Below are 18579 nucleotides of genomic sequence, written 5' to 3'. Positions count from 1 at the left end.
TTTTTTTTTTTGTGGGATTTTTTTTTTCCCCCCCCCCCCCCTTTTCTTCTTAACTTTCATAATATTCTATTTAATTTCCTTTTAGTGCACAATTTTATGTAATGTCTTCACAACAACAACAAATCATTAGCCCATTAGTTGAGGTTGACTATATGGATCAAACAATGCTATTGTGTCCAGTCACGGATCATGTCTGTACTTATTCTGATTCCTCCTAACTAGATGCTCGTTTGACCTTCTCTCAACATGTCCAAACCACCTAAGGCTGTGCAATTTCTTCAATTGCAAGGCTTAATTTAGTCATTTAAATTTCTATCATATATGTTTGTATCTATGTGTATATATACTCATTTGTGATGCACATATTTGTACTTATTTTATGAAGTTATTGTTGCATGCTGTGTGTTCTCTTTTGCTTCTATTAGAACCATGCATGTCATGTTTATTGAATATTTGCCTTTTCTCCGTCTATTCCTTTCCACATATGTTAATAGTAGAATTGCTATGCAGCATCTGTGTTAAAGGAAAAATTGGCAGCCTTGGGATCCTCTGGAGTTTTAGCTGATCATCAGCTTCAAGCTCAACTACAAGAACATCATCTGAAAGGGTGAGTTGGCATTTGAAATTAGGTAGATGAAAATAAGCCACCTGAACTATATAGAAAAATGGGGCTTGAATTCATTCGGTTAATTATATGATTTCACTCGAATGCCCCCAATGTTTTTGCTTTGATTTATGGTCATGAAGGTTGATTGGGTATATACTGAATAGCATATATCTGAAATTGTACTTGGTATCTGTTCCTGCTTGTTAGATTTTGTTGTGACAATTTGGTAATATTAGTATGTCACTATGCATATCATGCTGCTTCCAATGGGATTGAGTCCTAACTAACTAGTTCGAGTTTTGAAACCATTACAAATACTTTTGCAACTCAATATTGATTATTTTCTCCTGCCATTATATAGTACATGAAGCATGTGACATGTAATTATCTTATGCCGTCATTGACAATCTCACTCCTTCCAGCCATGGTCATCTTACGATATCAGACATTGCAAGGAAAGCTTTTCTTTACAGTGTATGTTACTTTCATATTTTTTTGTCTTTCTTATAAGCCTTAAGTCAGAAGGATTCAATTGCTTACCTGAATTCTGATCATGAAATTTGGTGGATGCTGTTGTATATGTTCCCTTACTCCACCTTGTCCTTGTAGCATTTCATGGAAGGCCATGCAAAAAGTACTCCAATATCTCGCTTGCCCTTGATCACTGTTTTAGATACCAAGCATCACCTGAAGGACATTCCAGTTGTCCAGGTATGATCCCTTTGGCGATCTGATTCTGGTACTTGATTGCTTTTCCTTACTTCTTTTGGGTTCATTCTACTGATACAATTTATGCACTGCCAGCCATTTCATTTGGAGCTAAATTTCTTTAGCAAAGCAAACCGAGTTCTTCATTATCCTGTCAGGGCTTTCTTTGTGGATGGACCAAATCTTGTGGCACATAATCTCTCATCTGGATCTGAGAGTATCTACAGGAAGCTCTATAATTCGGTAAGTGGAGAGTATAGTATATTTAACATGTATCTTGTCCCTGTAAGTTGTATAGATTTGTGTAGATACTATCATTCCTGTGTGTGTTGTAAGTGAGAAGGAATCCTGTATTCAACCTTCTAATGCTTATCCCCTTGTATAGATTCCTGGGAACGTGGAGTATTATGCAAAATACTTGGTTTACAGTAAAAAGCAACGCCTGTTTCTTATAGTTTACGAATTTAGTGGTGCTACAAATGAAGTTGTGCTGTACTGGGAAAATACTGTGGCAGAGACAGCAAATAGTAAAAGCAGCACAGTGAAAGGTACTTCCACATGTGGGATGTATTTCTTTTCTATTGCTGGTCATGCTTTATGCGACATAATAATTTGATTGTCTTGTAGGTCGAGATGCAGCATTTATTGGTCCCAATGAAAACCAATTTGCCATTCTCGATGATGACAAGACAGGGTTGGCATTGTATCTTCTACCAGGAGGGGCCTCGCAGGATCCTAAGGAAATTGAAAAAGCTTTCCAGGAAGACCAACCTGCAGAAACTAATGTTGGCTCAATTCGTGGTCCTACGCCATTTCTGTTTGAGACTGAAGTTGATCGGATCTTTTCTACTCCATTAGGTACTTGAGTACACTGTTTGTATGCATGGGATCTATTGACAATGATATTAATAAACATTTTACACAAATGAATTACCATTTAGGATATGAATTTTCACAAACTCCTTAATTGGACTAAAATTTCACAAAATCCATTATTTTAATAATTCCTTTTAAACTATTTGATTTTATCTGCTACAAGATCACCTTTTTGTCCCCCATTTGGGGCTCAACAAAAGGTCCGATTAAGGGTGTTCTCTTAGCTGAAACCTAAATGGATATTGGTGTGTCACATGTTCTTGTTTGTTAGGTCTTGAACGTTTACTGTCTGTCTCATCCTCTTCTGTTCATTCTTATCTTAATCAAATTTCTTTTTCTATAAAAGTAAATGTATTTAGTGTTAAAATAATTATATTTTGTCCTAATAATATTTAATCATATTTTGGCAGTTGAATTTATTAAATTATTATCTAGACAAAAATCATTAACCATAACTGTGTCTTAATATGGGGTCAATAGATCCCTTTATACCCATAAACACATTCATTATGCGCTTAGCAGTAGTTTATTGTTAGTTATAAAATACTGAAAATTGTCCTTTTGGTTGTAGATTCAACTTTGATGTTTGCTACTCATGGGAACCAGATTGGATTAGTAAAGCTCATACAAGGATACCGCCTTTCAACTTCAAATTCAACTTCTGATGGTCACTATATATCAACCAAGGGTGAGGGCAAAAAGTCAATCAAATTGAGAAGACATGAGATTGTACTGCAGGTACTGTTCAAAACCATGCTTATTTAATTAGGAACTACAAACTTAGAGCGTGCTCTGTTGTTATAACAGTGAAAACCTTTTTGTAATTTGCATAAAAAAAAATAAAGTTCTTTTGTATCACTCACAATGAGAATGCAACTTTTTAATCCTTGCCTTCCTTCATAAAAGTCCTCAGTTCTAGTATTATTTGTTTTCGAAAATACATATAAAAAAAAGTGTTATTAAAGGGCCCTGATTATGGTTCTGATTGGTAACAGATCATTTTTGTTCAAATTTGACAGGTGCACTGGCAAGAGACTCTTAGGGGACATGTTGCAGGAATTTTAACAACACATAGAGTTCTTATAGTTTCAGCAGCTCTCGATATACTTGCAGGCACTTCTACAAATTTTGACAAGGGACTTCCTTCAATATCCTTATAATTTGTTTCTTACTTTCTTTTATAAAGTTTAAAACTAACCATTTATTCACATTTAAATTAGCCCAGATAACATGAATGAGAAAGTGGAAAATAAACTGTACTCACTTGCACTCAAAGCCAGGAATTCTGTTGAAGATAATTTTCACTGTGTTCTTTATTTATACCTTTCCACTTTCTTCCTACTTGGCTGAGCAGACCTTAAATTGTACTTGTCATGTGGATTACCTTGCTTTTAAAGCCTTAACTGTTGCCCACTTTAGATCACTCTTATGGGTTGGACCTGCCCTTCTTTTTTCTACTGCCACTGCTATCAGTATACTTGGTTGGGATGGGAAAGCTAGGACTATCCTCTCAATTAGTATGCCTTATGCAGGTAACTGTTACTGCATGCTGGGATGTCATTGTAGCTTAGCCATCTGCTTTGGATGTTTTATTCTGTCAAAATATTGTAGGGTATTGTACTAATGATTTTTTTTTCTTTTGATTTCTCACAGTCTTGGTTGGTGCATTGAATGATCGATTGTTGCTTGCTAGCCCCACAGAAATAAATCCCAGACAGAAGAAGGGGGTTGAGATTAAAAGCTGTCTTGTTGGTCTTCTTGAGCCTCTTCTCATCGGATTTGCTACAATGCAGCAAACTTTTGAGCAGAAACTTGACTTGTCAGAAATACTATACCAAATAACGTCAAGGTTTCCTTCTCTACCACATATGTATTAGGACATCCTTAGGAAAAATCTAGCTTCTTTCTATATCTCATAAAGTTTTAGACATAAAGTTGTGTTTTTACATTTCTTTATCATGAAAGTTGGTAATGGCTAATACTGTAAATTATTATATGTATGAAGGTTTGACAGCCTGCGCATAACACCAAGGTCTCTCGACATCCTTTCCAGAGGTTCTCCAGTTTGTGGAGATTTGGCAGTGTCATTATCCCAATCAGGTCCACAGTTCACCCAGGTAATGATGAAATTCTTCTGTCCTGCCATTTTAGTTATGGCCTATCTAATCTTGTTGAGGTGCGACCTTAGGTGATGCGAGGTGTCTATGCTGTGAAAGCTCTAAAGTTTTCCACTGCTTTATCTGTTTTGAAAGATGAATTTCTGCGTTCGAGAGATTATCCACGATGTCCTCCTACATCGCATTTATTTCATCGGTTCAGGCAGTTGGGTTACGCATGTATCAGGTAGGTTGACTAGCAAATTTTATTGTACATATGATAGTCTCTTTATACCTCTTCAAACTAATAACCACTGAAAGTATGCTCCATTAGCTATTACTTTTCTTTCAATATTGCTTGTGTTTGGTTCTACTTCATTGTCCCAGTCAATAGTTAATTGCTGATGCATAAAAGTATATATTGCATCTCCTCAATAATTATATTTTCATAATTGTTTTTTATTCTTGTGTGAATTAATATAGCAAGAGTGTGAATGAACTAGAGCTGCCTAACATATAGGTTGATTAACTCATTATCATGTTACTACGAGCCAAAAGCCAATGATAGATAGATTTTAACAAATTTTATCATTATTTAATTATGCTAGACCTCATATAACCAATATGATAATTTAAAATAAAGGATTCATATGTCAAGAACTACTTATTCAAGCTGGAGCCCACAAACAATAAGACATTAACCCTAATATTCTAGCAGTGCCCATACTATTGATGGTACTTTAATTACATGGTAGTGTGTGATATAGAAATTTTTGCCCACACTTTTGTAATTTGAGATCTCTTGCAGGTTTGGTCAGTTTGATAGAGCAAAAGAAACCTTTGAAGTCATAGCTGATTACGAAAGTATGCTTGATCTGTTTATATGCCACCTGAATCCAAGTGCCATGAGGCGCCTTGCTCAGAAGTTGGAAGAAGAAGATCTTGATTCAGAATTGAGGCGATATTGTGAGAGGATTTTACGAGTTCGATCTACTGGATGGACACAAGGCATATTTGCTAACTTCGCCGCAGAAAGTATGGTTCCTAAAGGACCTGAATGGGGTGGTGGAAACTGGGAAATTAAAACCCCTACTACTGCAAAGGATATACCTCAGTGGGAGCTTGCTGCTGAGGTAACACCATATATGAAGACTGATGATGGTACAATTCCATCTATTATTGTAGATCATATTGGAGTGTATTTAGGCTCAATTAAAGGAAGAGGAAACATTGTAGAGGTAAGGGAAGATAGCTTGGTTAAATCCTTCATCCCAGCAGGTAATGATGTTAAAGCAAATGGTCTTGCATCCTCCATTGAATCCATGACTAACCAATTGAAGGGGGTTGAAAATTCCAAAGGTGATTCATTAATGGGTCTGGAAACCCTTAATAAACAGATTGCCAGTTCCTCTGCTGAACAGGCTAAAGCAGAAGAAGAATTTAAGAAATCCATGTATGGAGCTGCTGCTGATGGTAGCAGCAGTGACGAAGAAGGAGCATCAAAAACCAGAAAAATACGTGTTAGAATCCGAGACAAACCCATTTCCTCATCTACAGTGGATGTCAATAAGCTTAAAGAAGCCACTAGTAAATTTAAACTTGGTGACGGGTTAGCTCCGTCAAGGAGCAGGGCATCATTAAGTGGTGGGAGCCAGGAGTTTGGCCAGATTTCCTCCCTACAAGCTCCTGCCGGCATGGTTGCACCAGCCGGAACGGCTGCTTCTGTTTCAGCTGCTGGTGACCTGTTTGGTACCGATGCATTGACTCGGCCAGAACCAATTTCACAGCCAACTACGGGGGCCGTAGGTGGAGGACTTAAGGCAGGACCTATTCCAGAGGACTTCTTTCAGAATACCAGGGATTCCCTGCAGGTTGCTGCAACATTGGCTCCTGTTGGGACATATCTCTCCAAATTTATCCAAGGGAATGACAGCAGCAGGACTCCTAGCCAGGTTAATGCTTCTGGAGCTGATTTCAGCCGTCAAGGTGCTGTTCCCCCTCAAGCTGGTCAACAACCTGTTGTTCCAATTGAATCTATAGGACTTCCGGATGGTGGTGTCCCACCACAACCCTCAACACAGGCTGCAGTTATGCCCCAATTGCAGCCACAGACATCAATTTCCACCCAACCTCTTGATCTTAGTGTACTTGGAGTACCAAATTCTGCTGATTCAGGAAAGCCTTCTCAAGCTAGTTCTCCACCTTCTACTGTACGACCTGGACAGGTATAAATATATACATGATAGCCATCCATATAGATGTTGAATGACCAACACTTTTAACTAGAGTAAAAACCATTTTAGTTCCAGTTTCCTATTTTTCAGCAAGTACGGTTTTCCATTATTTGTTTCCAATCTCATGACTCCCGTGTCAGGTTCCCCGAGGGGCTGCTGCTTCAGTATGCTTCAAGACTGGACTGGCTCACCTTGAGCTAAATCATCTCTCGGATGCGTTGTCTTGCTTTGATGAGGCTTTTCTTGCACTGGCTAAGGAACAATCCCGTGGAAGTGATATAAAAGCTCAGGCAACAATCTGTGCTCAATACAAGATAGCTGTCACTCTTCTTCAGGTACTGTCATCATGCCTCAAATCATAGAAACATAGATAGAATGAATGCATTTTGACCAAAATAACAAATTAGATAAATGAACTGTTTCCATAAGACATCATTACCATCGTGGTAGTTTTCCTTGACGTTGATGCTTGTTTAATTAAGAAAGCAATGGGAGCAGTTTACCTCCTACCTTAACAATCATTTATTTGTCCACTTCAAATAGCTTTCTTCATGAATGCAGGAAATTGGACGTCTGCAAAGGGTCCATGGTCCTAGTGCAATCAGTGCAAAAGATGAGATGGCAAGACTTTCCCGCCATCTGGGCTCATTACCTCTTCTGGCTAAGCACAGAATAAATTGCATTCGAACTGCCATCAAACGAAACATGGAGGTGCAGAATTATGCATATTCCAAGCAAATGCTCGAACTGCTGTTCTCTAAAGCACCTCCAAGCAAACAGGATGAATTTAGGAGCCTGATCGACTTGTGTGTTCAGAGGGGCTTGACCAACAAGTCCATTGATCCATTGGAAGACCCTTCGCAATTCTGTTCTGCTACTCTAAGCAGGTTGTCGACCATTGGATATGATGTATGTGATTTATGTGGAGCCAAATTTTCAGCCGTGACTGCCCCTGGATGCATCATCTGTGGAATGGGAAGCATCAAAAGATCGGATGCAACTGCAGGACCAGTTCCTTCGCCATTTGGTTAAGTAACTAAGACGTGTGATTATAATTCTGTAAACATGTATCACTAGTAAAGCTGAAAGCTGTTGTAAAGAGAAGCAAAACTGGTTGGAAAAAGCTCGTAATCTGGGAAAACCACAGTTCTTCCATTTTGTATACTTCTTTAGTTGTGTGATTAGTTGTGGTTTCGGCTCCTGCCGCCTTTTCTTTTGGTTTAAACTTTTTTTTCCCCTTTCAATTTTGCGAATCATGATGTGTGATTGATTACGCATTTTCTGTAATTATGGAGAGTTGTCTCCAGTAATTCTAACATTCATTCTTCCTTGAGATAGAAAGTGTTATTGAGCGCGATTTTATCAGTAATATATTCATTCGGGTAAACAAGACATCATCTTTCATTCTTTTGTGCAGAATTTAATTCTTCTTTTAATGAAGTGTCGCTTAAAGAACAACTCTTTTTAGCGATATCGTTGAAAAGGGTCTTGGATTGACGGTGCGTGGTTGACCGTTCCCATCTGTGGTTGCCTTCGTCTATCGGTCTGTATGTAAAATGTTGCACTATTTACATTTATTCAAGTGAATCAGTGAGTTAAATATTAAATTGGTACGTCTATTTTGCTTTTAGACTCCTTAAAACGCATAATGAAATACCACAGCTCTTAAAAATGTAAACGGGATGAGAACGGTAGTTGAAAAGCAAACAGAAGGTGGCACTTGCCTACCTACACAAATGTTTTATTAGATTAATAACTAGAGTGATGCAAGCTCATACACCCTTAACGTTTAACCACACTTACGCTTATTACTCGAACTGCCTATAAAAGCATTACAACTAATCCCAACTGCAACATCCTAAAGGCCAAAAACCCTTTACTAAATAAATAAAAAATAAAAAGGTTACATGCTTTTGAATCTGTACTTTCTATGTGAACTATCCAATGTACAAAAATCCAGAAATGTTGGAAGAGTGAACAAGTGTTAATGGTGTAAAAGCAACCTGAAACGGAAGTCATAGGGCATGACTTGCACCGAATGTGTTCCCCTTCCGCCAAGGCATTCAATTGCTTCCTTTCTGAGTTCAAAGGGTAGTTGGAGGCACACCCAATCCACCAATGACGTCATGTCCTTTGCAAAGTCAAGTAAATACCAGTCCAGTAACTTTGGTATCATTAGCTTCTTTGTCTTGGTAATCCCAACTGACGCCTGCAAATAATCCCTCTTTGCTGCTTCTAACTCATTTTCTATCTCTGATGCTGTGTACACCCTCACCTTCACATCAAAATAACATACATTTTGTTCAATCAATTCACCCAGCCAAGCAAATATATTCAAAAGGAAAAGTGTTTGCCCCACACGTGACATCTTTGGTCTGAAGGTCATATCTTGTCAGACTAGTTGATCACATGCTAAGAGTAAGTCAGCCGGCCATTGCTTTAAAAGGAAATAAAAGATTTTTTCTTTTAACAATCCTAGTGTGATTTTTAATGGTGTGAGATTTTAGATTTTATTTTTGATATTGGAGTAGTAACAGTATTTTTTAAAAATGTGGGATGATGGGATGTTATTCTCAAATGTGGAATCGTTTAATTAGATAAACAAAAATCGGACCGGACCGAGGGATTTCTGTTAAAAAAAAATTAAAAAATTTGAAATATAGAAATCGGACCCTTCGATTTGTATATCTTTCACGCTTTTAAAAAACACCAAAAATTAAAATATTAAGATATATCACTACTTTTATTTCCATGTACAAAAAAAAAGAGCCATTATCGTATATAAAATATATATTAAAATATAAAATACATATTGAAAATAAATTAATCAATACATATTTTGTGTGTCTATGACGTGTTTTTACAACATGATCCAATAATGAAAGAAGATGCATAAAGTCATAACAGGATTGTGTAAGCTGAGAGAAACATACCGCAGGGGAAGACCAGCTTCCACAGGAAAGTGCAAAGGTAACTAATGGCTCAGACCATTCCAACCCAAATATGCTTCGTGCTTGCATCTCATCATTCCTTGCAGCTTTTGGGCACGTCTGTCGCATTTACCAAATATCAGAATTCAAGTCATCATGCATTGTAATCTACAAAAGCATCACCAACAACATAGCATAGGAAAAAGAAACCAAAAACTATACTTACAAATTTGAGGTGATAAGGTAGTCTCAAGATGAAGTGCTCTATTGTGATTGCATTGAACAATTGGCCCCCAACTATTATTCTTGCCTAACATAATAACCATTTTATAATCTTAGTTAATTTCATCAAACCAATGCTTTAGTCTAATATGCTATAGAATACTGTTGGAAAAGTAAATGTAGGGAATATTTGATAGATCACTGTCTGTACCTTCTGCATTAGTGCTACAACCATTTCAAATTATTTTAGGCTTTCAGGTATGCCATGCTCTAAATATGTCTACACAACATTCAAGCCAAAAAACATTATGCTGATTATCTTCAACATGTTACATAGGCTAAGATATTAATGATATCAAATTATATATCTTACATTCAGCATGCAGGAATTATATGTGTTTATCCAGAATGCAAGCTTCTCTTGATGAGTAAGACCCTTCAATTTCACAGAAGCAAGCTTCCCAAGTAGAAACCTGAACAAGTTTATTAGATTAGAAGAACATAACAACCAAGAAGAGCTAGTAAGTAGTAACCCTTTATATAAATTACTTTAATCTGTGGATCAGAAACACTGCATTTGTTGTTCGGTTGAGATCAACATTGGAGGCTTTAATCTCACACAGATTATTGTATGCACCAACATCTCTTCTTGTTTTGGAATCTGAACAGATACCATAAGGATCATTCAACTGTTCCTTTTCCCTGCCAATTCTCAAAAATATGCTACACAAACACTTGACGAGATCCTCTGAAACTCTGTTGGGTGTGCTATCAACTTCCGGTGCCTTATCGTCCGACGAACTTGAGGAACTCTGTGCTCTTTCTTGATCTACTAATCTCCACTCTAACTAAACACCCGGAAATCATTGAACAATCATCTCTCATAATACTCATTCAGTTATCCAGATAACAATTGAACAAAAATACTATTTAGTACCTGCAACTTTAAGTGATCCACACATTTCTCAGATGATTGCTGTTTCATTGGAGATTTCCTTACTGGAGTAATCACTTTAGCAGCCTTCTTTTCTGGAGATTGCTTGTTCTTCACAAGGCTATGAAACAACTTATTCTCCTTTCCTCTTCCCTCCTCCGAGACGGATGATAACGAATCTTGTTTCATATGAAATGGTTTTCCATTGGGACTAGCTGATGAATTAAGCTCACATTGGGACAAAGATTTTGACCTTTGATGTTTGGAATTGTTATCAATTTCGTCACTGGAATTTTCAGGATTCCTCTTAGAGGAACTGTAAACAGCTTCCTGATATAAACCTTGTCTGAAACTCACAACTTGTTCTTCTAATCGAACCACTTCCTCTTCTAATACTGCTACCTCAGCCACAAGCTCCAATGTCTATAAACAAAAGGACAAAACATTACTTGTAATTCATTTTCAATGCAACACTACAAACAATCTATGTATGTAAGAAACCATATTACATTGCTCAAATTTGTGTTCTAGTAAGGAAAAGATGAAGGAATGAATGGACTAACATATGGAGGGAGATAAGGAGGAAGGCGTGGAAGAGATCCCAAAGGTCTTGTGAAAGCTCTTTCTAATGCTCTATGCACATTCTCTTCATGTCTCAGCTTTCTCTTCAACTTATCAACCTGTCAAGTTTGAAAACATTAATTTACTGAATGTACTCAAAATTTATTTCACTAATAAATTATCACATACATCTTGTATCAAAGCCATTTTCCTTTCTCGATTCGATCGACGCCCATTTTTCTGTGCAGGCATTGCTTTGCTCCCTCTACTTTCCATCTTGTCCTGCTTTGCACATTCAGAGATAGAATCTTTGAAAAGCAGCATAAAGAAAGAACTAGCCAGAGCCTCTGATATGTTTCTTATGACAAGTAAAAGAACCAAGCTTCCACTTTCCAGATTCGGATAATATTCAAAAGAGGAAGAGAAATTCTATCTGCCTACTACAGTTAAAGTAGTTTAAGCATTGAAATCAAAACTCTTTTGGGAGCTTTTAAGCTATGTAACCGTAAGAACAATGTTTTCTTGTAGTAACCTACAACCTCATATGACAATTTTCTTCTTAAGATCTTGCAGTAAGAGAACAACGAAAAGTAGAAGAAAAAGAATGTAGAGGAAGAATGTAATGAATGAAATGTACTTTGCGACCATCATTGAAAGAAGCTTTCATTGCCTGAAGAGTGGTGCGTGCTCTCTTGTTATTCATCTGCTATACGAATGCCACTTTTTCAGAAACCGAGAAAAAAAAAGAAAACAATGCAATCCTTATAGGCTATGGCACTGCAAAAAAAAAAAGGCCAAAAACATGTGAGAAAAAGAACGGGTTTTGTGTGTGTGAGTGATAAAAAGTAAAACTTGCAACTCAATAAACAATAATAGAAAGCAGCAGATACAAACCGAGAGACCCTTTTGGAGACAGAGTTACAGAGAAGCAAACTCAGAAAGATTCATTTTCATACAATTCATAAAGCGGGAAACTTGGAAGAAGGAGAAGCAGACACAGCAATAACAAGTGCCAGCTTCTTCTGAGAGTATAATGAGCTTGGTTTATAGTATTTATATATATATATACACATATATATATATATGAAATTTTAGATTCGTGTGAAATCTAATATTATAGGTACTTGTGGATCCACCACTAATAATATAGATTCTGTTCACCAAAAAATGCTTCTACAGGATAAGGGAGTGGACTGACATGGAAAATTCTTAAGCCTTATTTATATTTATTAAATATATTCTCTTTTTCGTCTTGGTGCTATTTTGCAAGGCTTATTATCTTTGTTTGATATAGAAGTTTTTCATATGAAATTATTAGTTTGCTACCCATATTTTAGAATGGACTCAAAGTGGAAGAAATAAAAGTTGTATTAGAAAGGAAACAAAAGATAAAGGGTGCACTTTGCATCATAGTGTGAAAGTGAGTGCCATAAACTGCTTATTCTCTTTGTGTCTGTTGCTAATATTGCTAATTGTTTTTCATTTTCTATGATCTAATGTTATTCACTATGATTTTAGAGTAGGCCAAGTGAAAAGTTATTAAAGATTAATGAGATTGAAAATGTATTCCATCAGGCACTGATAAAAGGAGAGAAAAATAAAAGCTAAAGAGATAAACATGAAACTTTTCCAATTGAAAACTTTGTGCAAACTTGCCTATTACAACTTTTGAATCATTGAGCATTATTGATCCTTTGAAAGAGAAATGAAGGGGAAGGATTTTTAGGTTTTTTACTCAACTTTATTTAAAGCAGAGGATATCTCACTATTTAATGAGTTCTAAATTCTAATCATTATGTTAACGACTAGTATTTAGCATAATTTGATTCATATAAGCAACTAAAATGAAGCAAAAATCAATAAGAAATTCCGCATGTTGCACATGTCAATTATATTAGTTATAAACTATATTAATAATTACTAATTCAAGCAGTCTAAGAAGTTTGCCATTGTAATACTTAATCATTTTCAAGTTTTTAATATTAAATATTTGTTAAAGAATAAATAAAATTCCAATAATAATAATAAGGGGAATGAGTGGAGGCATGTGATCACAACTAAAAAGCTTAATAGTGAAAGGTAGTGTCCTCAAGTAGCAGACAGACTCAAGAATAGTTTATTCACATAATAATCCATATTTATGGATCATAAAGCGGACCATTAATGAAGTTGATACATGTTTTCCATTTCCAAATTGATTCTATCTAAGATCTGATTCTATAGCTTATTCAAAGAGCATTAACTAGATGATGGAAACTCAGGTGCAGTCGACTTCACGTAAAGTTGATAGTTGAGAGCTGTTAGGTGAAAATTTAGTCAAATCAGTTAAATTATCTAACGACTTTCAGTTATCAACTTCACATTAAGTCGACTACACTTGAGTTTTCACCTAACTAAATACATATTTAATTCTTAATTGTGAGCCAAACAGTGTGCAACTTTTTTCCCAACGTGATAAAGAATTTACTAACCAGTGTTATTCATTATGAATAGACTTTTATTAAAGACAATAATTAAGATATCTAGTTAACTATTAATTATTACTTTGATAAGAAAAAAAGAGATGCAATAACGTTGAACTATTTTAATAATAATTAGCTAGAAGTGAATCGAAGGAATTTATAAAACTAAATACAAATAATTGGAGACATAAGATTAAGATGCAAGCAAGTGTGGACTTGATTCTGCCAAGTTCAGAGATGGTACAATATTTTTATATTTTAATTAATTAGATTAGTACGTTAGATTCTGAACTACTATTAATACGACGGATTAACAATAATTGTCAAAGGATATCCCTGAAAATGTGTTCCATTTCAGTGTCTTTGCTTCTAAAAACGACACAAATAGAAAACTGTACTAATAGCAATCAAACACAGCACAAAATAGAGAGACCAATGTCATAGACCTGTTCTAATAATGGCAGTGAAAGAAAACAAACAACACACACCTTCACTCTCCATAGAACACACCCTATATATATTTAATCAATTAATTAAGAAATGAAAAGTTAAAAGTGCAAGTAAATAAGGTGGGGGCTTGATGCAGAGACATTCCCAATGCATTAGAGACAAATAATTATTTTGAGTTAAATGACAACTCTAATAATTACCATGCATGCGTGATTCATACGCCTTCATTCTCACTCTCATATATATATATACTCCCTTTTTAATATAGTATTTTTAGTAAAGTGATAAATATTTTATATATGTTATAAAATTATTCATCTTAAAAATTTAATATAAATGATTATATTTATAAGAATTATTTTTGGATTTATTTTATCTTTGTATAGGCTTTTTTTTATTTATCTTATGTTATTTTTTCACTTTTGAAATTTGGATATAAAATTCTGATATCATATTATAAAATCACTAATTTCAAAAGTTAAAAAAAAAATAACATAAATAATTATATCTATTACATGATAAATTAGTCCTTAAAAAAATACTAATAAAATCAAAAGACACTAACTTTAAATTAATCTCTATAATTATAATAAAAAATTTTAATAAAAATTAATTTATCTAAAATATAAATCTTCAATAATTTATTTATCACTTTATTATAGTATTTTATTTTGGAACTTTTTTAATATACTAAAATAAAAGTGATAGTACTATTAATATTAATTAATAGTAATAAGAATACATAATACCCAAGTCCCCAGGCTGTGTTTTGTATATGTGTGAGTGTCATAATTATACCTACCCACACATGTTACTCTCTCTACATACTACTCGCTCATCATGCCACTTCCATATACATATACATCATTGTTTTTTCTTACTCATTTTCTCAATGTCATCCACTAATTAATACATGCACCATGTGTACAACTCGCTCGCATTTTTATTTTATTCTTTTCAAGCTTATCTTTTATTTAATTAAACATAGGAAAAACGGATGAATGATGAGGTTTAATTTTTAGTAATTGGAACAAATTAACATGACCCGGTAGTCTTTTATATATTTATATTTATTATAATATTTATTATAATGTAAATATATTTTTATAGGTTGATAAAATTTCTAGGTTCAGGCATACAATATTAGCGATATTATTGGTTCGATTTTGACAAAAAATTAATCGAATTAATCTATTCAGTTTTTACGAAATACCAATCAATTAGTTTGCTATCTGTACAACAATCGAACCGAATCAAAAGTAGTTTGATTCGGTTAGTTTTTTTATTTTTAAATTTTAACTAATAAAAAATTAATCTCAATAAAATAAAGTTCAAAACAATCAATAAACTGAAATAACATTACATTACATTCAAATTTAACACAATTTCAACTCATTCCAACAACTAAACATAAAATATTACATTACTAAGCCACATCTTCGGTTCAGTTTGGTTTGGTTTAATTTTTGCTGAGCCAACCAAAAACCAAACTGAACCAACCGGTTTAATTAAAAAAACAAAAAAACCAATTTTTTCGATTTTTTATTTGATTGTTAGAAATTTCAATTCGGTTTTGCAGTAAATTTCAGTTCGGTTCGATAACTTACACCTTTATAGAATATATAATATTATAAGGCATGTACATATATCGTGGTCTATCTAGAATATTTGAAGTTAAATATGAATGTGATGGTAGAGAGAGAGTAGAAGGGTATGCTTGGCTGTATATGTGTGTAGGGATTAACTATATTTCCTTTATTAGTATTAAGGACATTACCATTGGGTACCCATCTTCTTCTTCACTATCTAATTAACCTTTGAAAGTGAAATGTCTATCATTTCGTATTTCTTTACCCTTTTGTCGAGTACCCTTTGAAAAGCTTTTCAATTTATAGTTTTTTATTTTGGTTACATGAGTTTGTAAATTATACTTGTCATATTAATATTGTGTGTAAGATTAAGATTATGGACAATGAACTTTTGACGTTTTATAGATTATCTCTACCTTTGTCACATTAACATTTTGGTCAAATTTTCATTTTGTAAATTCTTCTAAGTTCTAATGTTACATCAACTATCATCAATTTTTTTAATTGCTTTTAGATTACCATTCAAATAATAGATATGAAATATAATTACTTGTATTGATACAAGAATATATAATTAGAGGTTTGTTCCAAAATATTTTTTTATTTGTTTTACATTTATAGAATATAAAAATTAAATACTAAACTATAAGAAATCCAGCAGATAGCGACGGACATTTAACAACGGTTTCTAGAAATCACTGCTAAATAGAATCTGGCAGAGGTTAGCGCGACGAATTTCGAAGAAACTACTAAAAGCGTAATATTTTACCGCAGTTTTGCTTTAACCGCCGCAAAATGACGACGGGACAAATATGTTTGATGAGCTTTTTGCAACGATTTTCTCTCAACCGCTACAATATAATTTTAACTTGAAATTTTTTATTTAAACATTGCCTTGTTACAGTATAGTTACAATGATTATACAACTTTAACAAAATAAGTAAAAATAGTGCTAAGACTAAAATCTTTTTTTAATAATATTTTTTACTTTTTGTTTTCAAATTAAAAGTTGTTTTTGAATATTAAAAAATGTTAGTCACGATAATGATAGATAATGTTTTATGTATTTATTGTATCGGTAAAAATAAATGTAATTTTTATTGTTATATGTTTCTGGTTTCTAGAAAGAATATGCGAGAAATGCAGCTTTTGAATTGGTACGTAATGTGTAAGAAGAGAAAGATTGTCCAATGCAGAAGGAGGGTACAAAATAAAGTGGGGCACGCCAGCACCATAGAATTTTGTAGTAATAGCCTAATAGGTCATAGTTGTGATCGTAATCCATGGAAGTGAGTAGTGAAGCCATAAGCATAAAAGTAGAACCACGACATCTTTATTTTGTTGCCATCCATCAAAAGTGAAATGACACAGCTATTTGCACATGACACACACCTCTTTCATCCACTCATTTCTTTCACCCTACTTATCAAAATATCTCTCACAATTCACAAATATATATATATATATTTTGGTTTTGGTTGAGTTAAATTTACAATGTCTTTATTTTAGCTTTGCTATTCCATTAAGTGTGATATGAAAAAAATAATAGAAATGTTTGAAAAACAATAAAAATTAGTCTAAAATTGCTTTATTTTTCATTCATTAATTATTTTTGAAATAAATACATAATATTAAATATAATAAGTATGTGATTTTAGAAGTTATATACATAAAATTATAAATGTTAAGTTAAATAAGATAATTTAATATTATTGTCTCTATAGTATTACTAAAAATTAATACTTAACGGAATAGACTAATGAGATGACAAAAATAAAAATATTTTAAATTTTATTTGACTAAAAGAAAAAATTTATAGAAATCAAAACAAGAAACAAAATTATTTAAGTTTCCTTTTACTCTTTAAAATGTCTTTATGTAAAAAGATCATAATTAAAAAGTTAGATAATTTGACATGGTATTTATTTTAATAAAAATATCTATGTAAAAATGATATTATGAATTATTAGATAATTAAACATGTTTGATTGAACTATACAATTTATAATATTATTTTCATATGAAGATATTTTCATAGAAGTATCTACCATTTAATATATTTGACAGCTTGATGTTAAAGCAAAAAGTGAAATTTTGGTAAAGAGTAAAAATTATTTTTTAATAAAAAATTCACCAATAAGAACTTATCATGTGCAATACATATATTCATTCCAATAAAACCTTTACTCCTCACTAATTTTATTTTTCAAAAAAAAAATTCTCCTTAATATAACAAATATTCATATTATATTTATTACCCTTATATAAAGACATATTTGTATAAGAACTTGTAGAATCAAGTGATCGCTTTCTTTGCATAGTTGTGTTACCGAAATTGTTGGTTTCATGTCTTTTGCTTTGATTGGGTGATGGGCTAAGATCTTGGCCGACCCACTTGTAAATTTTGAGTTTTGAGTGACATCATTGATCTTTTCACATCTGGAACACAATAATGGTATCTGAAAAGCCCAAAATCATTCTTCATGTCACACGAACGATTCCGCTTTTTTTGTGGTACTGGCCCAGCCCAATTACTTTTTCTTTTCACTCAATTCTACTTTCCACTTATGTTGATGTTGAAATTAGTCCAGAAGATCCAATGAACATCAAGCTGTAAAGTATAACTTTTAAGTCTTGTTAACCAATAAATTTATATAAGCTTTTGTGAGAGGAAAAAATGACATGATATGATGATATTATAGGTTAATGGTCAAATTAGACCAATTTTTGAAATATTAGATAAATTATGGGTGATCTTTTAAGTTTTAAGAACTATTTTGATATAATGTCTTTGTGTGTAATAATATGTCAACAATAAAAACAAAAAAAATGTTTTTTTTTTCTTTGTGGCATATGATGGTAAAGCCAAGGAATCTGTTAGGACATATCACTTTAAAGGATCGTTTGTAG

At 33.5% G+C, this 18579-nt stretch overlaps 1 protein-coding gene and 1 pseudogene across 1 annotated transcript in view; one reads left to right on the top strand and one right to left on the bottom strand.

Annotated features, from left to right (window-relative positions):
* The window catches only part of LOC107487778 (uncharacterized), a 12029-nt gene extending 4118 nt beyond the window's left edge, over window positions 1–7911 (top strand). The window contains 15 exon segments of the mRNA XM_016108474.3: window positions 511–607; window positions 1030–1081; window positions 1217–1318; window positions 1412–1558; window positions 1701–1863; window positions 1943–2173; window positions 2763–2929; window positions 3211–3339; window positions 3606–3723; window positions 3845–4040; window positions 4197–4308; window positions 4380–4534; window positions 5096–6512; window positions 6662–6856; window positions 7083–7911. Of these exon segments, the coding sequence (XP_015963960.1) occupies window positions 511–607; window positions 1030–1081; window positions 1217–1318; window positions 1412–1558; window positions 1701–1863; window positions 1943–2173; window positions 2763–2929; window positions 3211–3339; window positions 3606–3723; window positions 3845–4040; window positions 4197–4308; window positions 4380–4534; window positions 5096–6512; window positions 6662–6856; window positions 7083–7553 (3752 nt within the window). The 3' untranslated portion in view covers window positions 7554–7911.
* A 305-nt stretch (window positions 7912–8216) lies between these two features.
* Window positions 8217–12505, bottom strand: LOC107487779 (uncharacterized; annotated as a pseudogene).
* Between the last annotated feature and the right edge of the window lie 6074 nt (window positions 12506–18579).

This window comes from Arachis duranensis, chromosome 5 (genome assembly GCF_000817695.3).
Source record: "Arachis duranensis cultivar V14167 chromosome 5, aradu.V14167.gnm2.J7QH, whole genome shotgun sequence".
Classification (NCBI taxonomy): domain Eukaryota; kingdom Viridiplantae; phylum Streptophyta; class Magnoliopsida; order Fabales; family Fabaceae; genus Arachis; species Arachis duranensis.
The sequence above is the reverse complement of the archived record's forward strand: the minus strand, read 5'-3'. Positions and strand labels throughout refer to the sequence as shown.